General features: G+C 36.7%; 1 protein-coding gene and 1 pseudogene across 8 annotated transcripts; one reads left to right on the forward strand and one right to left on the reverse strand.

Annotated features, from left to right (window-relative positions):
* Positions 1 to 1817: 1817 nt before the first annotated feature.
* On the reverse strand, positions 1818 to 22064 carry LOC131008850 (uncharacterized; annotated as a pseudogene).
* On the forward strand, positions 6729 to 9667 carry LOC130986560 (rop guanine nucleotide exchange factor 7-like). 8 transcript variants are annotated; one of them, XM_057910011.1, is made up of 5 exons: positions 6729 to 6898; positions 7857 to 7941; positions 8043 to 8213; positions 8503 to 8615; positions 8964 to 9667. In XM_057910011.1, the coding sequence occupies exons 3-5, from the start codon at positions 8117 to 8119 to the stop codon at positions 9069 to 9071; spliced, it is 318 nt and encodes a 105-aa protein (XP_057765994.1). In that variant the 5' UTR covers positions 6729 to 6898; positions 7857 to 7941; positions 8043 to 8116; the 3' UTR covers positions 9072 to 9667. The 8 variants fall into 8 exon arrangements, 3 of the variants coding, with proteins under 3 accessions (XP_057765994.1, XP_057765988.1, XP_057766000.1); XR_009089319.1 differs by lacking the exon at positions 6729 to 6898 and adding an exon at positions 6920 to 7462 and having other exon boundaries at positions 8495 to 8615; XR_009089311.1 differs by lacking the exon at positions 7857 to 7941 and having other exon boundaries at positions 8453 to 8615.
* Positions 22065 to 22379: the final 315 nt, after the last annotated feature.

Below are 22379 nucleotides of genomic sequence, written 5' to 3' on the forward strand. Positions count from 1 at the left end.
GATGAAAGAAATAAAACTTGATGGGAAGAACTCCAAAATTGCATCCACAATCTGCCTTCAAAGTTGCCGCTGCTATGGTGTATTGTGAATCCCAAGGAAAATGCAAGTGCAAGTGCAGTAACTACAAGAAGTGGGAGAATTCTAGAAATACGGCCTGGCAGTCAGCCGGTATGCCCACACTGCGCAGACAGCAGTAAGCAAAATCGTCTCCCCGGCAACGGCGCCAAAATTTGGTGTGTCGTTTTACACCAAAAATATCCGGCAGTCAGCCGGTATGCCCACACTGCGCAGACAGCAGTAAGCAAAATCGTCTCCCAAGGGACTGGCGAGAATTTCTCTAATTAAAGTCTGCAAAGTAACCACGAAATTTTGAGAAGAAAATATAGAAAATACTAAACTTAAAATTAAATAAATAAAATCCGAATAAACCAATTTTTCCAATTAACTAAAAGATGAATAAAAATTCCAACAATTAATAAAAGAATTCCAGCAATCAATTAAGTCCACCCTAGCTCAATTATTCCGATCATCGATGCAAAAATAACTTTAAATTATGCAAACAAATCAGTTATAACCACCGAAGACGCTTCTGACGTGATCTTATTTCTCCTTAATTATTCGATAATCAGGAAGACGCTTCACTAATTACTACCCTAATCGACTGACAACCGTAAGAGACGCTCTATAGGTTTAATGAGCCGACAGCATTAATATTTAGAGAAACCCGATTCAAAACCAATAAACTCTGACGCAGGATTATTGGATTAAGACTGCTTTTCCCTTGACCCTGATGTGTCAATTTACCACTAATCAAACCTAAACCACAATTACGGATGGCCGGTTCAATTGGCTATATAATTAATTCTAACCCAATAAATATTTGCAACTATCTAATGGATTAAAACAATTAATATCATTAAACATGAAGAATCGCAGATGCAAGCATAAAAATAAAGTATAAGAATAATTAGATCTCACAGAATAATTTCGCTAGTGCTTCCCTAATCGATGCCGGAATAAAGAAATTTAGCTAGAAAACATAATTAAATAACACAAGAAATAAATCCTTAGCATTCTTAGAAGGTTTTAATGAGGCTCCGTTTTTTGTTTGCTCTCTTTTGCGCTTTCTTGGATGTTTTGTACTCTTTTTCTTTTCCTTTAATACAAGCCTTATTCTCATCATGTTCAAATAATTTATTGATATGTTCATTTATCTCAAAATCTTTAAAATCTCAATAGAAGCTAAGCCTCTATATATATAAAGGATCAATGAAGAATGCTAAGTATTGAACAAAACAACGAAAACTGAATAAGTTAATAAATTTATTGAATATGCCAACAATTTTACTGAACGAACAATGTGTGTGTTTAGAGCATCTCCAAGGGTTCCTCTATTTTAGAGGGCCCTTTACTCTATTATAGAGTTGAAATATACAGTTTTTGAATTTTCATCTCCAACAATCAACTCTACATTTCCCTCTACAATAGAATATTCCTTTTTTATGCTCTTTAGTATTAAATTATTTTATCAATTCAATTATTATATATCATATATATTTATAAATAAATATATTTATATTCAATTAAATGTAATTAAAATTAAAATTGAAATATAAAATAATTTTTTTTTAGAAAAATTAATTAATAAAGTGCTATATTTAATTATTATAGAACGATTAATTTATTTCAACAACATAAAAACTGAAATTACATAATACTCTTAGAATTAAACATTACACAATACTTAACAAAGCATCAATTACATGATAAAACTAACTAATTTTCTAAATTAGAAAACTCATCCCATATATGATCGACTAATGCATCACGAAGCGCAAAGTGAGCAACTCTATCTTTGATTTTGTTTTATAGCGTCCAAGAAAATCTTGGAAATGGTTTGTTTCATTTGGCATTGTTTCAACATTTGGAATTGGCACTTCTCTTGCAATTTCAATTGGTGCAGACAGGTCACGTTCATCCTCAACAATCATATTGTGCATAATAATACACGCTTTCATTATATTATCCAAATGTTTCTTTTGCCAGTAGCGAGCTGGATTTGCAACAATTGCAAATCTTCTTTGAAGAACTCCGAATACACGTTCCACATCTTTCCTACACGATTCCTGTCTCATTGCAAAAAACTTTTTTTTCACAGAGCGTGGCTCATGAAAAGTTTGTACAAATGTGGACCACTTGGGATATATACCATCTGCTAAATAATAGCCCACATTATACTATTTTCCTTGTATGACATAATGTGCGGGTGGAGTGATACCTCTAGCAAGGTCACTGAAAAGATGAGATCTTTCCAACACATAAATATCATTATTGGATCCTGGCATACCAAAGAATGCATGCCATATCCAAAGGTCATAATCAGCAACTATTTCAAGAATAATTGTTGGAGAGCCACTACGACCGGCATATGAGCCTGCCCAACCTGTTGGACAATTTTTCCACTTCCAATGCATACAATCAAGACTACCTAACATTCCTGAAAATCCACGTTGTTTACCAATATAAAGTAGTCTAGCAACATCACTAGCATTAGGAGATCTTAGATATTGATCAGAAAATATTTCCACAATTGCACGACAGAATTTCTTGACACATTTAATTGCAGTGGACTCACCAATATTTATGTACTCGTCAGTAGCATCTGCTGGTACCCCGTATGCCAATATTCGAAAGGCAGCTGTTATTTTTTGCAGTGTGGACAAGCCCCATCTTCCTGTGCAATCCATGCGTTGCTCGAAAAAACCATTATGATTTTTGACAGCATCAACAATACGGAGGAATAGACTTCGAGACATTCGAAAGCGTCTACGAAACATTCCTTCGTTGAATGTTGGATTTTCAGAAAAATAGTCATTGAAGAGACGATGAGCTGCTGCTTCTCGGTCACGATGGATTACCACCAAGAACTGAACCTCCATGAATTTTTGTAGCATTTTGATATTCAGTCAGTTGAGCTACAATAAGATTGTTATTCAAAATATGTTGACCCATCAATTGATGTTCAACATCACACTCGTTGATTAATTGTTCAAGCTCATCATCAGATGAGCTTGAACTTGAATGAGAAAGTAGTGAAGAAGAACCAATATTATGATGATTCATATTTTTTAAAGCACTATTTTATGAGTGGAAGAGAAGAAATAGGTGTGGTGGTTATTGAAATCGTGTGTATGTCTTAAATAATAAAAAAAATTCAATACTATCTTATCTGAAAATCTTAAATATTGAATCGCCACCGTCCATTCAGATTTCATTAAATCTTCATCATCCACCTTATCACTCCCCTACTATACGAAAGGATTGATTTGCCAACACCATTTGGTCCTACATGATATCAAATAATGCAGCTTGTGTCCTACATATCAATCTACAGTGTGTCATGCAGAAAAAGATAAAGCATCGATTCAATCAATCTCATGCAGAAAAAGATAAAGCATTTGGTCAAATAATGCAGCTTGTGTCCTACATATCAAATAATGCAGCTTCAATTCAATCACCATCGTCCAACCAGATTTCATTAAATCTACACCATTTATTATTTATTCCTTATCAATAAATCATCCTCTATATATATGAGCTATTTTTTTCTATTTTAGCACACAATAACCCTCTTCCTTCTTTTACCAACTTGTCTTTCTTTAGCTGTTATTTCATTTTCCATGGCTTCTTCTCGACAGCCTAATTACACAATTGATGAAGATAAACATCTTTGTCGTGTGTATTTGGAGATATCTCAAGATTCAGAAACGGGAATACACCAAAGAAAAGAAAATTTTAGGGATCGTGTTAGGGAGGTTTACAACGAGGAGAAACCCAATCCAAATATGTATACTCGAAGTTCAAGATCACTTGAAACTCGCATGCAGGTTATTTTTAGTTCGGTTTCAAAACTCAAAGGGTGTATACAACAAGTGGAATATCTAAATCCAAGTGGTTGTTCTGAAAATGATATTGTAAGTAGTAGTTATCTATACATTTTTTATAATTATTATTTGTCTTACTCATTATAACATTTTTATTCATTATGCAGTTCACTCGTGCAAAAGAATTGATGATGCTAGACACAAAATATAAGAAAGGCTTCAAGTTTGAGCATGTGTCGTCTATTATGAAATATTATCAAAAGTTTGATTGTCCTTCACAAAACTCTCGACAACAAATGTCTGCATCTCAGTTAGATTCACTACCACAATCTCCTATCTCACCTGATGGATTGTCTAATTTTTCTATCAATTTAGGCGATGGTAGTGGCAGTGGTTCTGGATCGTCACACCGTCCAGATGGTGTGAAAAAGACCAAAAACAAAAGAAAAAAAGGTGAAGATATGTCTAATTTTTTGAAAGTAATTGAACAAGGAAATAAACGAATTGGAGATTTAATGGAAAACTCATCAACCACAAAAGAGCAAATTTTGCAACTACAAATGCAGAAGATTGAAGCAAAAAACAAAGCTACTGAAGCAAAAAAACAAGCTATTGCATTCCAAATGTGGGAATCAGATAATAAAATTCTAATGATGGACACCGACAATATTTCTGATCCTGTTCGACAAGATTATTTCAAAAGTGAACAAGCAAAAATCATTCTTAAAAGACAACAACATTCAAGTCCATATGATGCTTTCAATATGTTTGGAGGAAATTTTCATGATTTTGGAGGATCAGGAAGCGACATTGGAAGATCTGGAAGCGATGTTGGAGGATCTGGAAGTGATCTTGGACCTTACTAGCATTTATTGTATTATTAGTTTAATGTTCTTGTATTTTTATGTGGTTGTAATTTTATGCTATTGTGTTTTTATGTTGTAATTTATGTTTTCGTAATTTTATGTTAATATGCTTTTATATTATATTTCATGTTATTGTATTTATAAATTTTATATAATATATTTTAAATATTATACTTATTTATGTTAATTTAAAAATATAAATAATATAGAGATTATTAAATTATATTTTATAGATTAAATCAAGCAAAGACAAGCATTTTCTAAAGATAAAAGAAAAAATAAGTATAATAAAACAACAAAAAAGAAAATGAAAAACAAAAATATATATATATATATATATATATATATATATATATATATAGGGTGTGGTTCTAGAGAGAACTACATTATTTGTGAGAACGGGAGAACCATCAAATCTAATGCATTCACTGTAAAATTAATGCATTCGCTGTTAAAATTAATGCACTCAAAAAAATAAAAAAAAAAATGCTCCCTTCAGGATTCGAACCCAGGATCTGCATTCATCCAACAAGATGATGCATCCACCGTAGATCTTGATGATCGAATGGCTGAAAATGGTTCTCCGGTCTTCTTTTATTTATGGTTCTTTCCTGAACCTCTCCCTATATATATATATATATATACCGGATGAACAGTGCCCGCCATATCAAGCGGTGCACTGTTCACCAACTCTATTTTAAAGTGTCGTCCAGGAGATTGTTGGAGAAAGCTGCCACGCCAAATTAGAGTTCAACGCCACAATACCGCCTCCCTTGGAGTTGCTCTTATTCAGTAAATATCTATTCGTGCGGTCACGTGATTTATTCGATAAAATTATTAAGTTATTCAGAACGTAATATATTTACTTCTTCATAGATCTCTACCCTATATATATAGGGTGGGCTACCGTGAGAGCACATCTTAAAATAAGAAACAAAAATCTATATATTATATAAAAGAGTAGTTTAACGGTTATATTTTACCGCCATTTTTTCTGCAAAATTTAAAAGAACGTGACTAATTTGAAAAATCATGGTGAGAGTCAGTTTTCTTTGCCATGTACCCCATTTTCTACATCCCATAAAATCTTCTCTCCCACTATTCTCATCATGTAACTGATATCAAACTATCTCCCGTCATATTTCTTTTCCCTACTCCAATTCTGCATCAACCTAATTAGAAAACAGAAATCCTCAAATTTCAAAACCATTTTGCTCACCCCTCATCCTTATCTCCTCAAACTTCAAAACCATTTTTCTGCCTCGATTAACTCCATTCGCCATTTGCTTACCAAACTATCACAAAAACTCAGCCTTCATTCGCCAAAAGTTCATCAAATGGGTTAGAGGAAGAGGGAAGAATAGAATTAGGCGGACAGGTGAATATCATAAGAGATGGAGTCGTCAGGTCGCGGCGTTGTTGTCGTCGACGGCGGATTGATGGCCGCGACACCGATTGACTGCGACACCAAATAGCCGGAAATTGAGAAGTGGAAGGGAGGAAACCTAAGGATTTCACATATTTTGAGAGAAGGGTTATGTGTTCTACGCGATTGAGAAAAAAATGAGAAACGATGATATATGAGAAAAAGAGATTTCTCTCCCCATCTATTAATTCTCTTTCCACCTATTATCAGCAACCTAATTGCAAAAGAATTCCCAAACTTCGAACCCTTTTTTCACACCCAATCATCCTCTTTTGCCAATTCAACCACCACATCGGTGATTGTAGGATTAAGAAAACTCATCCGCCATTTTCTCATCAAACACTGATGGAGATGCAACCGCTGCCTTTTCCATGCCGCCTCGAACAAACGTAACCCAAAACTCAGGCTGGCCTGCGCCCTCACGCCGCCTCCAAGCGCAAGAGAAAACCCAGCAAGTTTCCTTATCTCTATTCCTTTTTTTTTCTATTTCTTATCAGTAGACTTGAATTTACGTTTATATTTTTTCTTTTTCTGTTCTTATTGATTATCAGCCTGGAGCAATTCTTTCTCTCAGAAATGGCGACGGTTCTGGGGCAGCCGATATGGGAGATCGTCAGCAAGAACAATTCGTTTCTAGGGAAGGAGTCGGGGAATGGAACCGCTAGTGTGAAATTCAGGAAGGAGCCTAACAATCTACACCTTGCACTCCTACAATCACTCTGGTTTGTTTCTTGATATTTGCCTCTGTAGCGGGATTTCATTTAATAATTGGTGGAAAAATATGTCTATAAACATGATCCATGAAATTTTATAAGTGTCTTTTTACGATTGAAGGGTGTTTGAAATAATTTGGCTTCATTTCCCAATAATTATTTAACAAGACTTTCTGGATTTGTTATTTGCCATAAATTGTAAAATTGTGCCTGTTGTGATGTTGTGATGTTCAGACAATTTAATGTTACCTGATAAACTAAGGTTAATACTGAAACTTGCATTTTCTGGTGCCTGAATTTGATTGACATTCACATATTCTGATCATGCTTATAATTACCATGTAGCTCATAATTATATACTTCTGGCTTTCAACGACACAACGACATAAAGTTTACTCCTTTAATTGATAGAAAGAGGCAGTGAGGGGAAGAGTGCCTGTCAAGCTTTTCATGTGTTTTGAGTCTCTGGATACACAAAGAACAAATTTTCTACAGTGGATGTGTGATTTGTGCATGTAGAATCACTTTTCTTTTCCCGTGTTTGTAGTTGTTTTCTTAATCAAGCAAATACAGGTAAAACCTAATTATGATAATATCTTAAACTATCTCAGTAACTCTGAAATAATAATTCTTAATTTACCTTGAGGAAGAACTTTATGGATTGTACTCAAGTGATAATTCTTTCTTAAGTTGTTTCATTTGCTGTTTTATTCTATTTTGTATGTTCTTTCTGATATTCTACTTTAGACAATCTGGAACCACCAGAATCTAGATAGCGTTTCGGAAAAGCTGATATCATTAAGTAATTGAGCCATTAATTGATTTTTCACATGGACTTATTTTCTCTTTTGAGTAGTCTACTAATTATTGTTGTTTCTTCTATTTATTTTTTTAAAATTCTCTTTTGAGTAGTCTACTAATTATTGTCGTTTCTTCTATTTATTTATTTTTTAAATTCTTCGTACAGTTGTTGCGGAGCAATGTGGTCTTAATATCTAGCTGTAATGCCCATTAAACTGAAAATTACCGTTTAGTCACTTTGTCAACCCAATGTAATGTTGGTGTAATGTTGGCTATCTTAGTGTTTCATCGACTTTTTTTAACATTCTATTTGCTTAGGCTCATAGTCATGAATTCTTTTTCCACTTTGCAGGAGGGGATGTTGTCCTTCTGTATGCATCAAAATATCTTGATATATACCTGTTGTTGTAAATCTTTCTGGTTGTTATGATCTCAAAAGAGGAACCGAGGAATGAATATTTTGGTAAAGATATCTTGGAAAACCTTAAGAAGGACAGATACATAGATGTTAAAACTGAGACAGGTAATTGTTTGATTTTACCGGTTCTTCTTTGGCATATTTTATCTCTCCCACGTTTCTCTGGCTTCCACTATTCTCTCTTCATTTAACCCACAATTATCTCTTCATTCAACCTATCAAACTTTTTCTTGCTATTCATATGCAAAACGTAAATGTATTTCTTTTCTACCCCAATCACATCAACGAATTTCTAAAATCAAAACAATCGTTAATATTGAACCCTTTGCATCTACCCTTTACAGCAGTTGAAGATCATCATGCTAAATGGTTAAGGATTTTGTTAGTGATGCAGATAGACGTGAGGTGCTGGCTGGGAGGGCCGAGAGCCTTCTCATCTGCTTGAAACTGAGGTTCTCTGGCCTGCCTCAAACCACACTAGACATATGCAAGATCCAATGCAACAAGGTGAATCAGTTAGTTACAAATGTATTATACTCCCTCCGTCCGTCAAGATTATGCCACAATTACTATATCGGGCGTCCGCCAAGATTATGTCACTTTCCTTTTATGGCAATGGTCCCACCATCCTCTTTAATATTTTATCCTTACTAACACTCTTTATTTACAAAAAAACCACTCAAAATTCAATCTCAACCACTCATCTCATAAAGTGGTGGGACCCTTTCTCCACTACATAAAAATCATCACTAATTTTATTAAATCCCGTGCCCAAGCAAATTGCCATAATCTTGGCGGACGGAGGGAGTAGAATTTATGCATGATATTGTTGTTGATGCAGTTGGTGTTGACTAGGATGTGGGAAAATCTATATTGGAGAGCTATTCAAGAGTTCTTGAGAGCCTAGCATTCAACATTGTGGCACGTATAGATGATCTGATGTCTGTGGACGACTTGTCTTAAACATTCGGATCAGCTCATCTCCATGTCCAAAGTTGGTGTGCTCACTCACAAGATTTTCGGGTATAAGGCCACCTTTGCAGCTCGGAGCTTCTCACCTTCGCCGCTCATCAGCACCCATGCAAAGGGGAAGAGAGCGGCGCCATACAAGGATAACTGCAACCTCCCGCTTGGTGGATTTGGGGTGAAGAAGATCTTGACAGATTATTTGAGCATAGATGGGAAAAGGGAAGAAGATGATGAGAAGCAGCATGGAGAGATCGGATTCGTTTCCGAGCACCCTACGAGAGAATTCTACAGTGCAGTCTCTACTGTCGTTCGCCGTTCACCGTTCGCTCATCAAACTTTGAGGGAGACTCAGCTGCCATATTTGATAGGATCGTTATGTTATTTTTCAGACTTTGAGAGAATGGATGTATTTCTCGATAACTGAGAGAAAAAGAAAGATGAGACAGAGGGAGACCGTGAAAGAGATCTTAATTTTAAGAGAAAATACCTTTTATGTTAGGCTCTATTTAGTTTAGACCCTAAATTAAATTTTTTAATTGGCCCATAGTGAATAAAGAGAGAAAAACGAAAGTGCATTTATTTTAATAAAAGAGAGATGTTTATACTTATGGGTAAAAGAGGAGTTTTTTCCCTCCATGTTTTCCTTCTCTTTTCTCTCTCTCTTCTTCCACCAAAATTTTTGCTATTTTTTCTTTTTATTTTTTTATAATTTAATTATTTTTCTAAACATCATCAAATTTGATTCATGAAAAAAAAAATCAATATGTATCTTAAATTTAATATAGTATAAAAATTATCAAAAATGAATTTAAAATGAATAAGTTATGAAAAATTTAAAATATTTCATTTTCTATCTCCTCATTAAAAATTTACAACTTTTTATTCATGTTTATATGTGAAAAATATTTATTATGATTAATAATACTATATAATAATATGCATAATGCAAATTTTCATTATCGAATCATTTTTAAATTTATTTAATAACTATAATATCATTACACTTTAAATTTATATTTTTAAATTCATAATTTTATTGAGTAATTGATGTGAATTATTATAATTTATTTTAAAACATATTTTGTATTTTTTATATTATTTTATTATTTTATTTATTTATTTATTATTTAAATTTATTATTTAATTTCGATGTCTGTCGTGCATCGCACGAATGGACATATACTAGTAATTTTTAATGTATGAATTTTATGTAAAACACGTATGAATTCGCTGTATAAAGGTATAAATTGTGAAAAATAAATTTTTGCTACCTTTGGGATTCGAACTCAGTACCATAAATTCATCCAACATGATTAAGAATCAACCGTAGATCTTGATGATCTAAGGGCTGAAAATTATTCTTATTTTATATTTTAAAAAGTATACTTATTTTAGCCCTCCCCTATATATATATATATATATATAAACACTACCCCAAAGGCCACCGCCGCATCCTTCGATTCCCAGTGCCATCGCCGCCTTCGGCCACATTCTCTCTAAATCTTCTTCATTCCTTCGATTTCCTACGACTACAACTGCTATAGTCACTGCCGTTGATCTACCTTTACCACTCGCAGCCTACGACAACAACTCAATGTCGCCGCCGTCGACGCCCTTCACCATCAACGGACCAAAACTCGTCGAGCCTTAGCTCAACTTCAATTCCCTCGACTCGCCTCAGCCCTTGACTCGATCGCTTCTTCGACCTGATGCCTCGGCTGGCTTCTCAGCTTGAGCCTCGATACCTTGAATCAATTATACGCCTGACTTCGGCTTTGACCTGCCTTATCCTGAGATTTTCCGAGTGATTTTGTCTCCTCGGCCCGAACTGCATCAGCTCCTCCTTGTCTCCTTTTATTGTCTCGGCGAGGGCAGCAGCAAACAATCCTTTACCTGTGTAGAGGAAATAGATTTTTTATGTAGTAGGCATCCTTTTCTTGACAAGTTTATAACTTAAATGAGGTATGATCTATACATGCATGTTCATGTTGCATTAACTATTTAATTCTATGATACATTCATACTCACTATTAGCAGCATCATTTCAAACGTCTTAAGACATGAGCTGTTGTACCTTTTGAGATGCAGATACTTTATAATTCTCCCCATATTGTTGATCCCATGTTCAAACACAAAAATCTACTAGAATCAATTATCAACTTAACTACTATTATGTCAATATGACACTTTACCCAAATCGCACATTAAATTAAACAACTTTCCCTTATAGAAGCCATCAAATCAACCTCAAGACACCTATACTTGCAATGGATGAATTTCATCAACATTCCTTGTCATTACCTAATTAAAGGCTCAACACTATTTCAATGCAATTATGTTATTGATCCATGATTTTGGGAGGCCTGAATTTTCAAACCAATACAATCAAGAAATACAGGCATATCTTTTGCCCCGAATTCATCTTTATGCACAGAAGCAGTTACAAAATGACACTCAACTCCATAGCAAACCTCTTGAATGCCTTCCCTGCTATCACTTTAGCTTTTTCCCTGAATTTCATTGTCAAGTTGTTCACCGCCATTTTGTAACCCTTCTTCTTCTTCTTCTTTTTCTCTCAACAAAGCCTCTAAATCAATCCTTGGTACAACAAGATTTTTAAAAACATGAATAAAAGAAGATAAAGATGAGAACAAACTACTTACTTCCAACAGATTAAATTGCCAAGACGAAACTTTTGAATATATGTCGTTAAAAACTGTTAGACCAAAGACACTTATGTTATTAGATGATTCATCCTCTATAGAAGCACTAGTGAAAATTGATATTTATAGTACAAACAGATGCATCTAAACATAAAAATGGCGCTTAAGCTTGGTTAAAGACAAATGGACTTCACATTGAAATTGGAATACATTAAGCATTACGTAAAAGATGATAGGCATCAGATTTACATTGGGGAAATAAGTCAGGCTACCAAAATTTTCATCACTTTTTAGCTGGAAAATCAGCTACAGGTTAACATATTATGCAGAAAAGTCTGACTCAGTTTTATTAATTTATAAGTATATATAGATATATTTCACACAAATTTTATGTGTTGGCATTGTAAAGGATTCCAACCAAATCGAGTAGAGTTGAGTCATAATCATACGAGTTAGAGCGAGCTTGGCTTGCAAAATCCCACTTGACTTATTTACATCATCTACAACACACGCAGAAGCTTTGTGGCATGCAATCCACACGGGCATTTCTTCATCCCCTTGGGCAGAAAACGGAGATCATTCTCTGGAAGCATGGTTTAAAATGATTCCATCCCAGCCGTGTCGAATGGTGCATGAGTCATGATCGTGCGGAGTTCAAGCGAGCTTTTCTCATGGCACTAAAATTTATAGAATCTCGGTTAAAAGAATACTATTAGGGACATCATATATATTCATTAATGGTATTCATTATTTAGACTATTATTCCAATTGGATTGAGAGAATTTGATTCTTAATAGTGCGAGTTCGAGCGAGTTTTTTGATAAGCAACAGGGACATTTGAGCATTAAGCGCATTCACACATGATCATCAAGCTATTTCATAATCATTGGGTTATGAGCATTAAACTCTTTTTTAAGCAAGGACACGTGAGTGTTAAGCACTTTTATAAGCAACCGGGACACATGAGCTTTAAGCTCTTTTATAAGCACCAGGGACATATGAGCATTAAGCTCTTGCTTAGGAGTGACACATGAGCATTGCGCTCTTTTGTGAGCTTTAAGTTGTTCTATTAGGGACATGGACAAGACTATTTTAATCTCTTTTATAAGCAACAGGGAGGAGCGTGAGCTTTAAACTCTTCTATAAGAGACTGGGACAACTAACCTTCAAGTTTTTCTATAAGCCATAGGGACACGCGAGCTTTATGCTGTTTAATATGCAGCAGGACAAGTGAGCTTTATGCTTTAAGCTCTTCAATTAACGATGAGGATAACTGAGCTTTAAGTTCTTTTACAAATGACAGGGACAAGTGAGCTTTAAGTTTTTCAATAAGCAGAATGGGCAAGTGAGCTTTAGGCTCTTTCATAAGCCACATGATAAGTGAGCTTTAAGCTCTTTTATAAGCAGTAGGCACATGTGAGAATCAAGCTATGAGTGATACCTGAGCATTAGACGCTTTTCATAAGCAACATGGACATTTGAGCAAGTTCTTTCATAAGCATTGTGGTACTACATAATCATTAGGATAAATGAGCATTAAGCTCTTTTATAAACAACAGGGAGAAGTGAGCTTTAAGCTCTTTTATAGGCCACAGAGACACGTGCACTTCATGCTCTTTTATAAGGTGAGCTTTGAGCTCTTTATAAGTGACATAGACAAATGAGCTGAATGCTCTTTTATAAGTGACAGGGAGACGTGAGGTTTAAGCTCTTTCTATAAGAGAGAGAGAGAGAGGGACAAGTCAGCTATAAGCTATTTTACAAGCAACCAGGACACGTGAGCTTTATGCTCTTGTATAAGTGGGAGGGACAAGTGAGCTTTAAGCTCTTTTATAAGCGACACCGACAAGTGAGCTCTAAACTCTATTATAATTCACAAGGACAAGTGAGCTTCATGCTATTTTATGTGAGCTTTAAGCTCTTTTATAAGCGATGGGGGCAAGTAAACTTGAAACTCTTTTATAAGCAACAGGAAACACGTAAGCTTTAGGCGCTTTAATAAGGAATAGGGACAAGTGAGCTTTAAGCTCTTTTATAATAGATAGGGACAAGTGCGCTGTAAGCTCTTTCATATGCCACAGGGACACATGAGGGACATGTGAGCATCAGCTCTGAGGGATACGAGCGCATTAACCTCTTTTCATAAGCATCGATCTTTTCATATGCAACAGGGACACTCGAGAAAGGTTTTTTATAAGCAACAGGGACATTTGAGCATTAAGCGGTTTCACACATGATCATCAAGCTATTTCGTAATCATTGGGTTATGAGCATTAAACTCTTTTTTAAGCAAGGACACGTGAGCGTTAAGCACTTTTATAAGCAACCGGGACACATGAGCTTTAAGCTCTTTTATAAGCACCAGGGACATGTGAGCATTAAGCTCTTGCTTAGGAGTGACACATGAGCATTGCGCTCTTTTGTAAGTAAGAGGGACACATGAGCACTAAACTCTTTTACGAACAGAAGAGACACGTGAGCTTTAAACTCTTTTATAAGCCAATACGACACATGAGCTTTCAGCTTTAAGCACTTTTATAAGCTACAGAGACAAGCAAACTTTAAGCTCTTTTATGAGCCACAGGGACACGTGAGTTTCCTACTCTTTTATAAGCAGCAGGACGAATGAGCTTCAACCTCTTTTATAAGCCATAGGGACAAGTGAGCTTTAAGCTCTTTAAGAAGCGATAAAGATATGTGACCTTTATGCTCTTTTTTATAAACGAGAGGGACAAGTGAGCTTTAAGCTCATTTATAAGCAACCGGGACACATGAGCTTTAAGCTCTTTTATAAGCACCAGAGACATGTGAGCATTAAGCTCTTGCTTAGGAGTGACACATGAGCATTGCGCTCTTTTGTAAGTAAGAGGGACACATGAGCACTAAACTCTTCTGTGAACAGAAGGGACAAGCGAGCTTTAAGCTCTTTTATATACACAGACCCCAGAACTTTGAGCTTTTCTATAAGCGGCAGAGACAAGTGAGCTTTTAGGTGCTTTATAGGGGGGGGGGGGAGAAGTGAGCTTTAGCTCTTTTGCAAGCGACGAGGACAAGTGAGCTTTAAGCTCTTTTACAATCAACATCAGGACACGTGAGCGTCATGCTGTTTTATGTGAGCTTTAAGTAATTTTAGTAGGGACATGGACAAGTTTATATTAATCTCTTTTATAAGCAACATGGACACATAATCTTTAAACTCTTCTGTAGGAGACATGGACAAGTGGGCTTTATGCTCTTTAACAAGCAGCAGGGACAAGTGAGCGTTATGCTTCAAGCTCTTTAATTAATGATGGGAACAAGTGAGCGTTAAAACTCTTTCATAAATGACAGGGACAAGTGAGCTTTACGCTCTTTTATAAGCGGCAGGAGCAAGTAAGCTTTATGGTCTTTTACGAGTGGCAGAGAAAAGTGTGCTTTAAGCTCTTATATTAAACAACAGGGACCCGTGAGCTTTAAGCCCTTTTATAAGCGAGAGGGACAAGTGACCTCTAAGCTTTTTCATAAATGGGAAGGAAACGTTGAGCTTTATGCTATTTATATCCATATGGACACGTGAGCTACATGCTCTTTTATGTGAGCTTTAAGCTGTTCTATTAGGGACATGGACAAGATTATTTTAATCTCTTTTATAAGCAACAGGGAGCGTGAGCTTTAAACTCTTCTATAAGAGACTAGGACAACTAACCTTCAAGCTTTTCTATAAGCCATAGGGACACGCGAGCTTTATGCTGTTTAATATGCAGCAGGGACAAGTGAGCTTTATGCTTTAAGCTCTTCAATTAACGAGGATAAGTGAGCTTTAAGTTCTTTTACAAATGACAGGGACAAGTGAGCTTTAAGTTTTTCAATAAGCAGCATGGGCAAGTGAGCTTTATGCTATTTTATAAGTAACAAGCGCAAGTGAGCTTTAGGCTCTTTCATAAGCCACACAATAAGTGAGCTTTAGGCTCTTTTATAAGCAGTAGGGACATGTGAGAATCAAGCTATGAGTAATACCTGAGCATTAGACGCTTTTCATAAGCAACATGGACATTTGAGCAAATTCTTTCATAAGCATTGTGCTACTTCATAATCATTAGGATAAATGAGCATTAAGCTCTTTTATAAGCAAGAGAGACATGTGGCCGTTAAACTCTTTAATAAACAATAGGGACACATGAGCTTTAAGCTCTTTTATAAGCGATATAGACACGTGAGCTTTAAGCTCTTTTACAAGCTTCAATGACACATGAGCTATATGCAATTTTATAAACGTCAGGGACATTTACAAATGGGGAGGGACAAGTAACTTTTAAGCTCTTTGATAAGCAACAGGGAGAAGTGAGCTTTAAGCTCTTTTATAGGCCACAGAGACACGTGCACTTCATGCTTTTTTATAAGGGACATGGACACATGAGCTTTGAGCTCTTTATAAGCGACATAGACAAGTGAGCTGAATGCTCTTTTATAAGTGACAGGGAGACGTGAGGTTTAAGCTCTTTTTATAAGAGAGAGAGAGAGAGGGACAAGTCAGCTATAAGCTATTTTACAAGCAACCAGGACACGTGAGCTTTATGCTCTTGTATAAGTGGGAGGGACAAGTGAGCTTTAAGCTCTTTTATAAGCGACACCGACAAGTGAGCTCTAAACTCTTTTATAATTCACAAGGACAAGTGAGCTTCATGCTATTTTATGTGAGCTTTAAGCTCTTTTATAAGCGACGGGGGCAAGTAAACTTGAAACTCTTTTATAATCAACAGGGACCACGTAAGCTTTAGGTGCTTTAATAAGGAATAGGGACAAGTGAGCTTTAAGCTCTTTTATAATTGATAGGGACAAGTGAGCTGTAAGCTCTTTCATATGCCACAGGGACACATGAGGGACATGTGAGCATCAGCTCTGAGGGATACGTGCGCATTAAGCTCTTTTCATAAGCAGCAATCTTTTCATATGCAACAGGGACACTCGAGAAAGTTTTTTGATAAGCAACAGGGACATTTGAGCATTAAGCGTTTTCACACATGATCATCAAGCTATTTCCTAATCATTGGGTTATGAGCATTAAACTCTTTTTTAAGCAAGGACACGTGAGTGTTAAGCACTTTTATAAGCAACCGGAACACATGAGCTTTAAGCTCTTTTATAAGCACCAGGGACATGTGAGCATTAAGCTCTTGCTTAGGAGTGACACATGAGCATTGCGCTCTTTTGTAAGTAAGAGGGACACATGAGCACTAAACTCTTTAATGAACAGAAGGGACGCGTGAGCTTTAAACTCTTTTATAAGCCAATACGACACATGAGCTTTCAGCTTTAAGCCCTTTGATAAGCTACAGAGACAAGCAAACTTTAAGCTCTTTTATGAGCCACAGGGACACGTGCGCTTCCTACTCTTTTATAAGCAGCAGGACGAATGAGCTTCAAGCTCTTTTATAAGCCATAGGGACAAGTGCGCTTTAAGCTCTTTATGAAGCGATAAAGACATGTGACCTTTATGCTCTTTTTTACAAACGAGGGACAAGTGAGCTTTAAGCTCATTTATAAGCAACCGGGACACATGAGCTTTAAGCTCTTTTATAAGCACCAGGGACATGTGAGCATTAAGCACTTGCTTAGGAGTGACACATGAGCATTGCGCTCTTTTGTAAGTAAGAGGGACACATGAGCACTAAACTCTTCTGTGAACAGAAGGGACAACCGAGCTTTAAACTCTTTTATAAGCCAATAGGACACATGAGCATTCAGCTTTAAGCCCTTTTATAAGCTACAGGGACAAGCAAACTTTAAGCTCTTTTATGACCCACAGGGACACGTGAGCTTCATACTCTTTTACAAGCAGCAGGACGAATGAGCTTCAAGCTCTTTTATAAGCCATAGGGACAAGTGAGCTTTAAGCTCTTTAAGAAGCGATAAAGACATGTGACCTTTATGCTCTTTTTTATAAACGAGAGGGACAAGTGAGCTTTAAGCTCTTTTATAAGCAACCGGGACACATTAGCTTTAAGCTCTTTTATATACACAGACCCCAGAACTTTGAGCTCTTCTATAAGCGGCAGAGACAAGTGAACTTTTAAGTTCTTTTATAGGGGGGAGGGGGGGAACAAGTGAACTTTAGCTCTTTTGCAAGCGACAAGAACAAGTGAGCTTTAATCTTTTATAATCAACATCCGGACACGTAAGAGTCATGCTCTTTTGTGTGAGCTTTAAGTTATTTTAGTAGGGACATGGACAAGTTTATATTAATGTCTTTTATAAGCAACATGGACACATGAGCTTTGAACTATTCTATCGGAGATAGGGACAAGCAACCTTTAAGCTTTTCCATAAGCCAGAGGGACAAGTGGGCTTTATGCTCTTTAATAAGCAGCAGGGACAAGTGAGCGTTAAAACTCTTTCATAAATGACAGGGACAAGTGAGCTTTACGCTCTTTTATAAGCGGCAGGAGCAAGTAAGCTTTATGGTCTTTTACGAGTGGCAGAGAAAGGTGAGCTTTAAGCTCTTAAATTACACAACAGAGACCCGTGAGCTTTAAGCCCTTTTATAAGCGAGAGGGACAAGTGACCTAAGCTTTTTCATAAATGGGAAGGAAACGTTGAGCTTTATGCTATTTTATATCCATATGGACACGTGAACTTTTAAGTTCTTTTATAGGGGGGAGGGGGGGGGGAACAAGTGAGCTTTAAGCTCTTTTATAATCAACATCGGGACACGTGAGCGTCATGCTCTTTTGTGTGAGCTTTAAGTTATTTTAGTAGGGACATGGACAAGTTTATATTAATGTCTTTTATAAGCAACATGGACACATGAGCTTTGAACTATTCTATCGGAGATAGGGACAAGCAACCTTTAAGCTTTTCCATAAGCCAGAGGGACAAGTGGGCTTTATGCTCTTCAATAAGCAGCAGGGACAAGTGAGCGTTAAAACTCTTTCATAAATGACAGGGACAAGTGAGCTTTACGCTCTTTTATAAGCGGCAGGAGCAAGTAAGCTTTATGGTCTTTTACGAGTGGCAGAGAAAGGTGAGCTTTAAGCTCTTAAATTACACAACAGAGACCCGTGAGCTTTAAGCCCTTTTATAAGCGAGAGGGACAAGTGACCTCTAAGCTTTTTCATAAATGGGAAGGAAACGTTGAGCTTTATGCTGTTTATATCCATATGGACACGTGAGCTACATGCTCTTTTATGTGAGCTTTAAGCTGTTCTATTAGGGACATGGACAAGATTATTTTAATCTCTTTTATAAGCAACAGGGAGCGTGAGCTTTAAACTCTTCTATAAGAGACTAGGACAACTAACCTTCAAGCTTTTCTATAAGCCATAGGGACACGCGAGCTTTATGCTGTTTAATATGAAGTAGGGACAAGTGAGCTTTATGCTTTAAGCTCTTCAATTAACGAGGATAAGTGAGCTTTAAGTTCTTTTACAAATGACAGGGACAAGTGAGCTTTAAGTTTTTCAATAAGCAGCATGGGCAAGTGAGCTTTATGCTATTTTATAAGTAACAAGCGCAAGTGAGCTTTAGGCTCTTTCATAAGCCACACAATAAGTGAGCTTTAGGCTCTTTTATAAGCAGTAGGGACATGTGAGAATCAAGCTATGAGTAATACCTGAGCATTAGACGCTTTTCATAAGCAACATGGACATTTGAGCAAATTCTTTCATAATCATTGTGCTACTTCATAATCATTAGGATAAATGAGCATTAAGCTCTTTTATAAGCAAGAGAGACATGTGGCCGTTAAACACTTTTATAAACAATAGGGACACATGAGCCTTAAGCAATAGAGACACATGAGCTTTAAGCTCTTTTATAAGCGATATAGACACGTCAACTTTAAGCTCTTTTACAAGCTTCAATGACACATTAGCTATATGCAATTTTATAAACGTCAGGGACATTTACAAATGGGGAGGCACAAGTAACTTTTAAGCTCTTTGATAAGCAACAGGGAAAAGTGAGCTTTGAGCTCTTTTATAGGCCACAGAGACACGTGCGCTTCATGCTTTTTTATAAGGGACATGGACACATGAGCTTTGAGCTCTTTATAAGCGACATAGACAAGTGAGCTGAATGCTCTTTTATAAGTGACAGGGAGACGTGAGGTTTAAGCTCTTTTTATAAGAGAGAGAGAGAGAGGGACAAGTCAGCTATAAGCTATTTTACAAGCAACCAGGACACGTGAGCTTTATGCTCTTGTATAAGTGGGAGGGACAAGTGAGCTTTAAGCTCTTTTATAAGCGACACCGACAAGTGAGCTCTAAACTCTTTTATAATTCACAAGGACAAGTGAGCTTCATGCTATTTTATGTGAGCTTTAAGCTCTTTTATAAGCGACGGGGGCAAGTAAACTTGAAACTCTTTTATAATCAACAGGGACCACGTAAGCTTTAGGTGCTTTAATAAGGAATAGGGACAAGTGAGCTTTAAGCTCTTTTATAATTGATAGGGACAAGTGAGCTGTAAGCTCTTTCATATGCCACAGGGACACATGAGGGACATGTGAGCATCAGCTCTGAGGGATACGTGCGCATTAAGCTCTTTTCATAAGCAGCAATCTTTTCATATGCAACAGGGACACTCGAGAAAGTTTTTTGATAAGCAACAGGGACATTTGAGCATTAAGCGTTTTCACACATGATCATCAAGCTATTTCCTAATCATTGGGTTATGAGCATTAAACTCTTTTTTAAGCAAGGACACGTGAGTGTTAAGCACTTTTATAAGCAACCGGAACACATGAGCTTTAAGCTCTTTTATAAGCACCAGGGACATGTGAGCATTAAGCTCTTGCTTAGGAGTGACACATGAGCATTGCGCTCTTTTGTAAGTAAGAGGGACACATGACCACTAAACTCTTTAATGAACAGAAGGGACGCGTGAGCTTTAAACTCTTTTATAAGCCAATAGGACACACGAGCATTCAGATTTAAGCCCTTTTATAAGCTACAGGGACAAGCAAACTTTAAGCTCTTTTATGACCCACAGGGACACGTGCGCTTCATACTCTTTTACAAGCAGCAGGACGAATGAGCTTCAAGCTCTTTTATAAGCCATAGGGACAAGTGCGCTTTAAGCTCTTTAAGAAGCGATAAAGACATGTGACCTTTATGCTCCTTTTTATAAACGAGAGGGACAAGTGAGCTTTAAGCTCATTTATAAGCAACCGGGACACATGAGCTTTAAGCTCTTTTATAAGCACCAGGGACATGTGAGCATTAAGCTCTTGCTTAGGAGTGACACATGAGCATTGCGCTCTTTTGTAAGTAAGAGGGACACATGAGCACTAAACTCTTCTGTGAACAGAAGGGACAACCGAGCTTTAAACTCTTTTATAAGCCAATAGGACACATGAGCATTCAGCTTTAAGCCCTTTTATAAGCTACAGGGACAAGCAAACTTTAAGCTCTTTTATGACCCACAGGGACACGTGAGCTTCATACTCTTTTACAAGCAGCAGGACGAATGAGCTTCAAGCTCTTTTATAAGCCATAGGGACAAGTGAGCTTTAAGCTCTTTAAGAAGCGATAAAGACATGTGACCTTTATGCTCTTTTTTATAAACGAGAGGGACAAGTGAGCTTTAAGCTCTTTTATAAGCAACCGGGACACATTAGCTTTAAGCTCTTTTATATACACAGACCCCAGAACTTTGAGCTCTTCTATAAGCGGCAGAGACAAGTGAACTTTTAAGTTCTTTTATAGGGGGGAGGGGGGGGAACAAGTGAACTTTAGCTCTTTTGCAAGCGACAAGAACAAGTGAGCTTTAATCTTTTATAATCAACATCCGGACACGTAAGAGTCATGCTCTTTTGTGTGAGCTTTAAGTTATTTTAGTAGGGACATGGACAAGTTTATATTAATGTTGTAGAGAATAAAGATATAAAACATATTGAAGAAGAAGAAGTAGGAAGGTGTATTTATATTGGAGATGAGAGTACATATTTATATGTAAGAGAACTATCACAACTAGGAACACTAAACCAATGTGGGATACTTATTACTATTCATAACACTCCCCCTCAAGCTGGAGCATATATGTTAATCATATCCAGCTTGATACACAACTCAGAGAAACGCTTGCCTCCCAACGGTTTAGTGAAGATATCAGCAATTTGATCTGACGAAGAAGTGAACGGAGTAGAAATAGTTTGGTTCAATACACACTCACGAATGAAATGGCAGTCAACCTCAATATGTTTAGTCCGTTCATGAAAAACTGGATTGTTAGCAATGTAAATAGCTGCTTGGTTATCACAGTGCATGGGTAACGGTTCATTGAAAGTGAATCCTAATTCCCCAAGCAGATTCTTCACACCAATCATCTCAGTTGCAGTATGAGCCATAGCTCTATACTCAGCCTCGGCTGAAGATCTAGCAACTGTTTGTTGTTTCTTGCTCCTCCAAGTTATCAAATTTCCACCCAAGTAAGTACAGTATCCAGATGTCGATTTCCGATCAATTTTAGAGCCAGCATAATCAGCATCAGAGTACCCTTCAATTTTTAGATGACCATTTTTTTAAAAAAACAATCCTTTTCCCGGAGATTTCTTGATATATCGAAGAATTCGAATAGCAGCTTCCCAATGAACTTGTTTAGGCTTATCCAAGAAACGACTAACCAAACCAACCGCAAAAGAAATATCAGGCCGTGTCACTGT

Source organism: Salvia miltiorrhiza, chromosome 1 (assembly GCF_028751815.1).
Source record: "Salvia miltiorrhiza cultivar Shanhuang (shh) chromosome 1, IMPLAD_Smil_shh, whole genome shotgun sequence".
In the NCBI taxonomy this organism is placed as follows: domain Eukaryota; kingdom Viridiplantae; phylum Streptophyta; class Magnoliopsida; order Lamiales; family Lamiaceae; genus Salvia; species Salvia miltiorrhiza.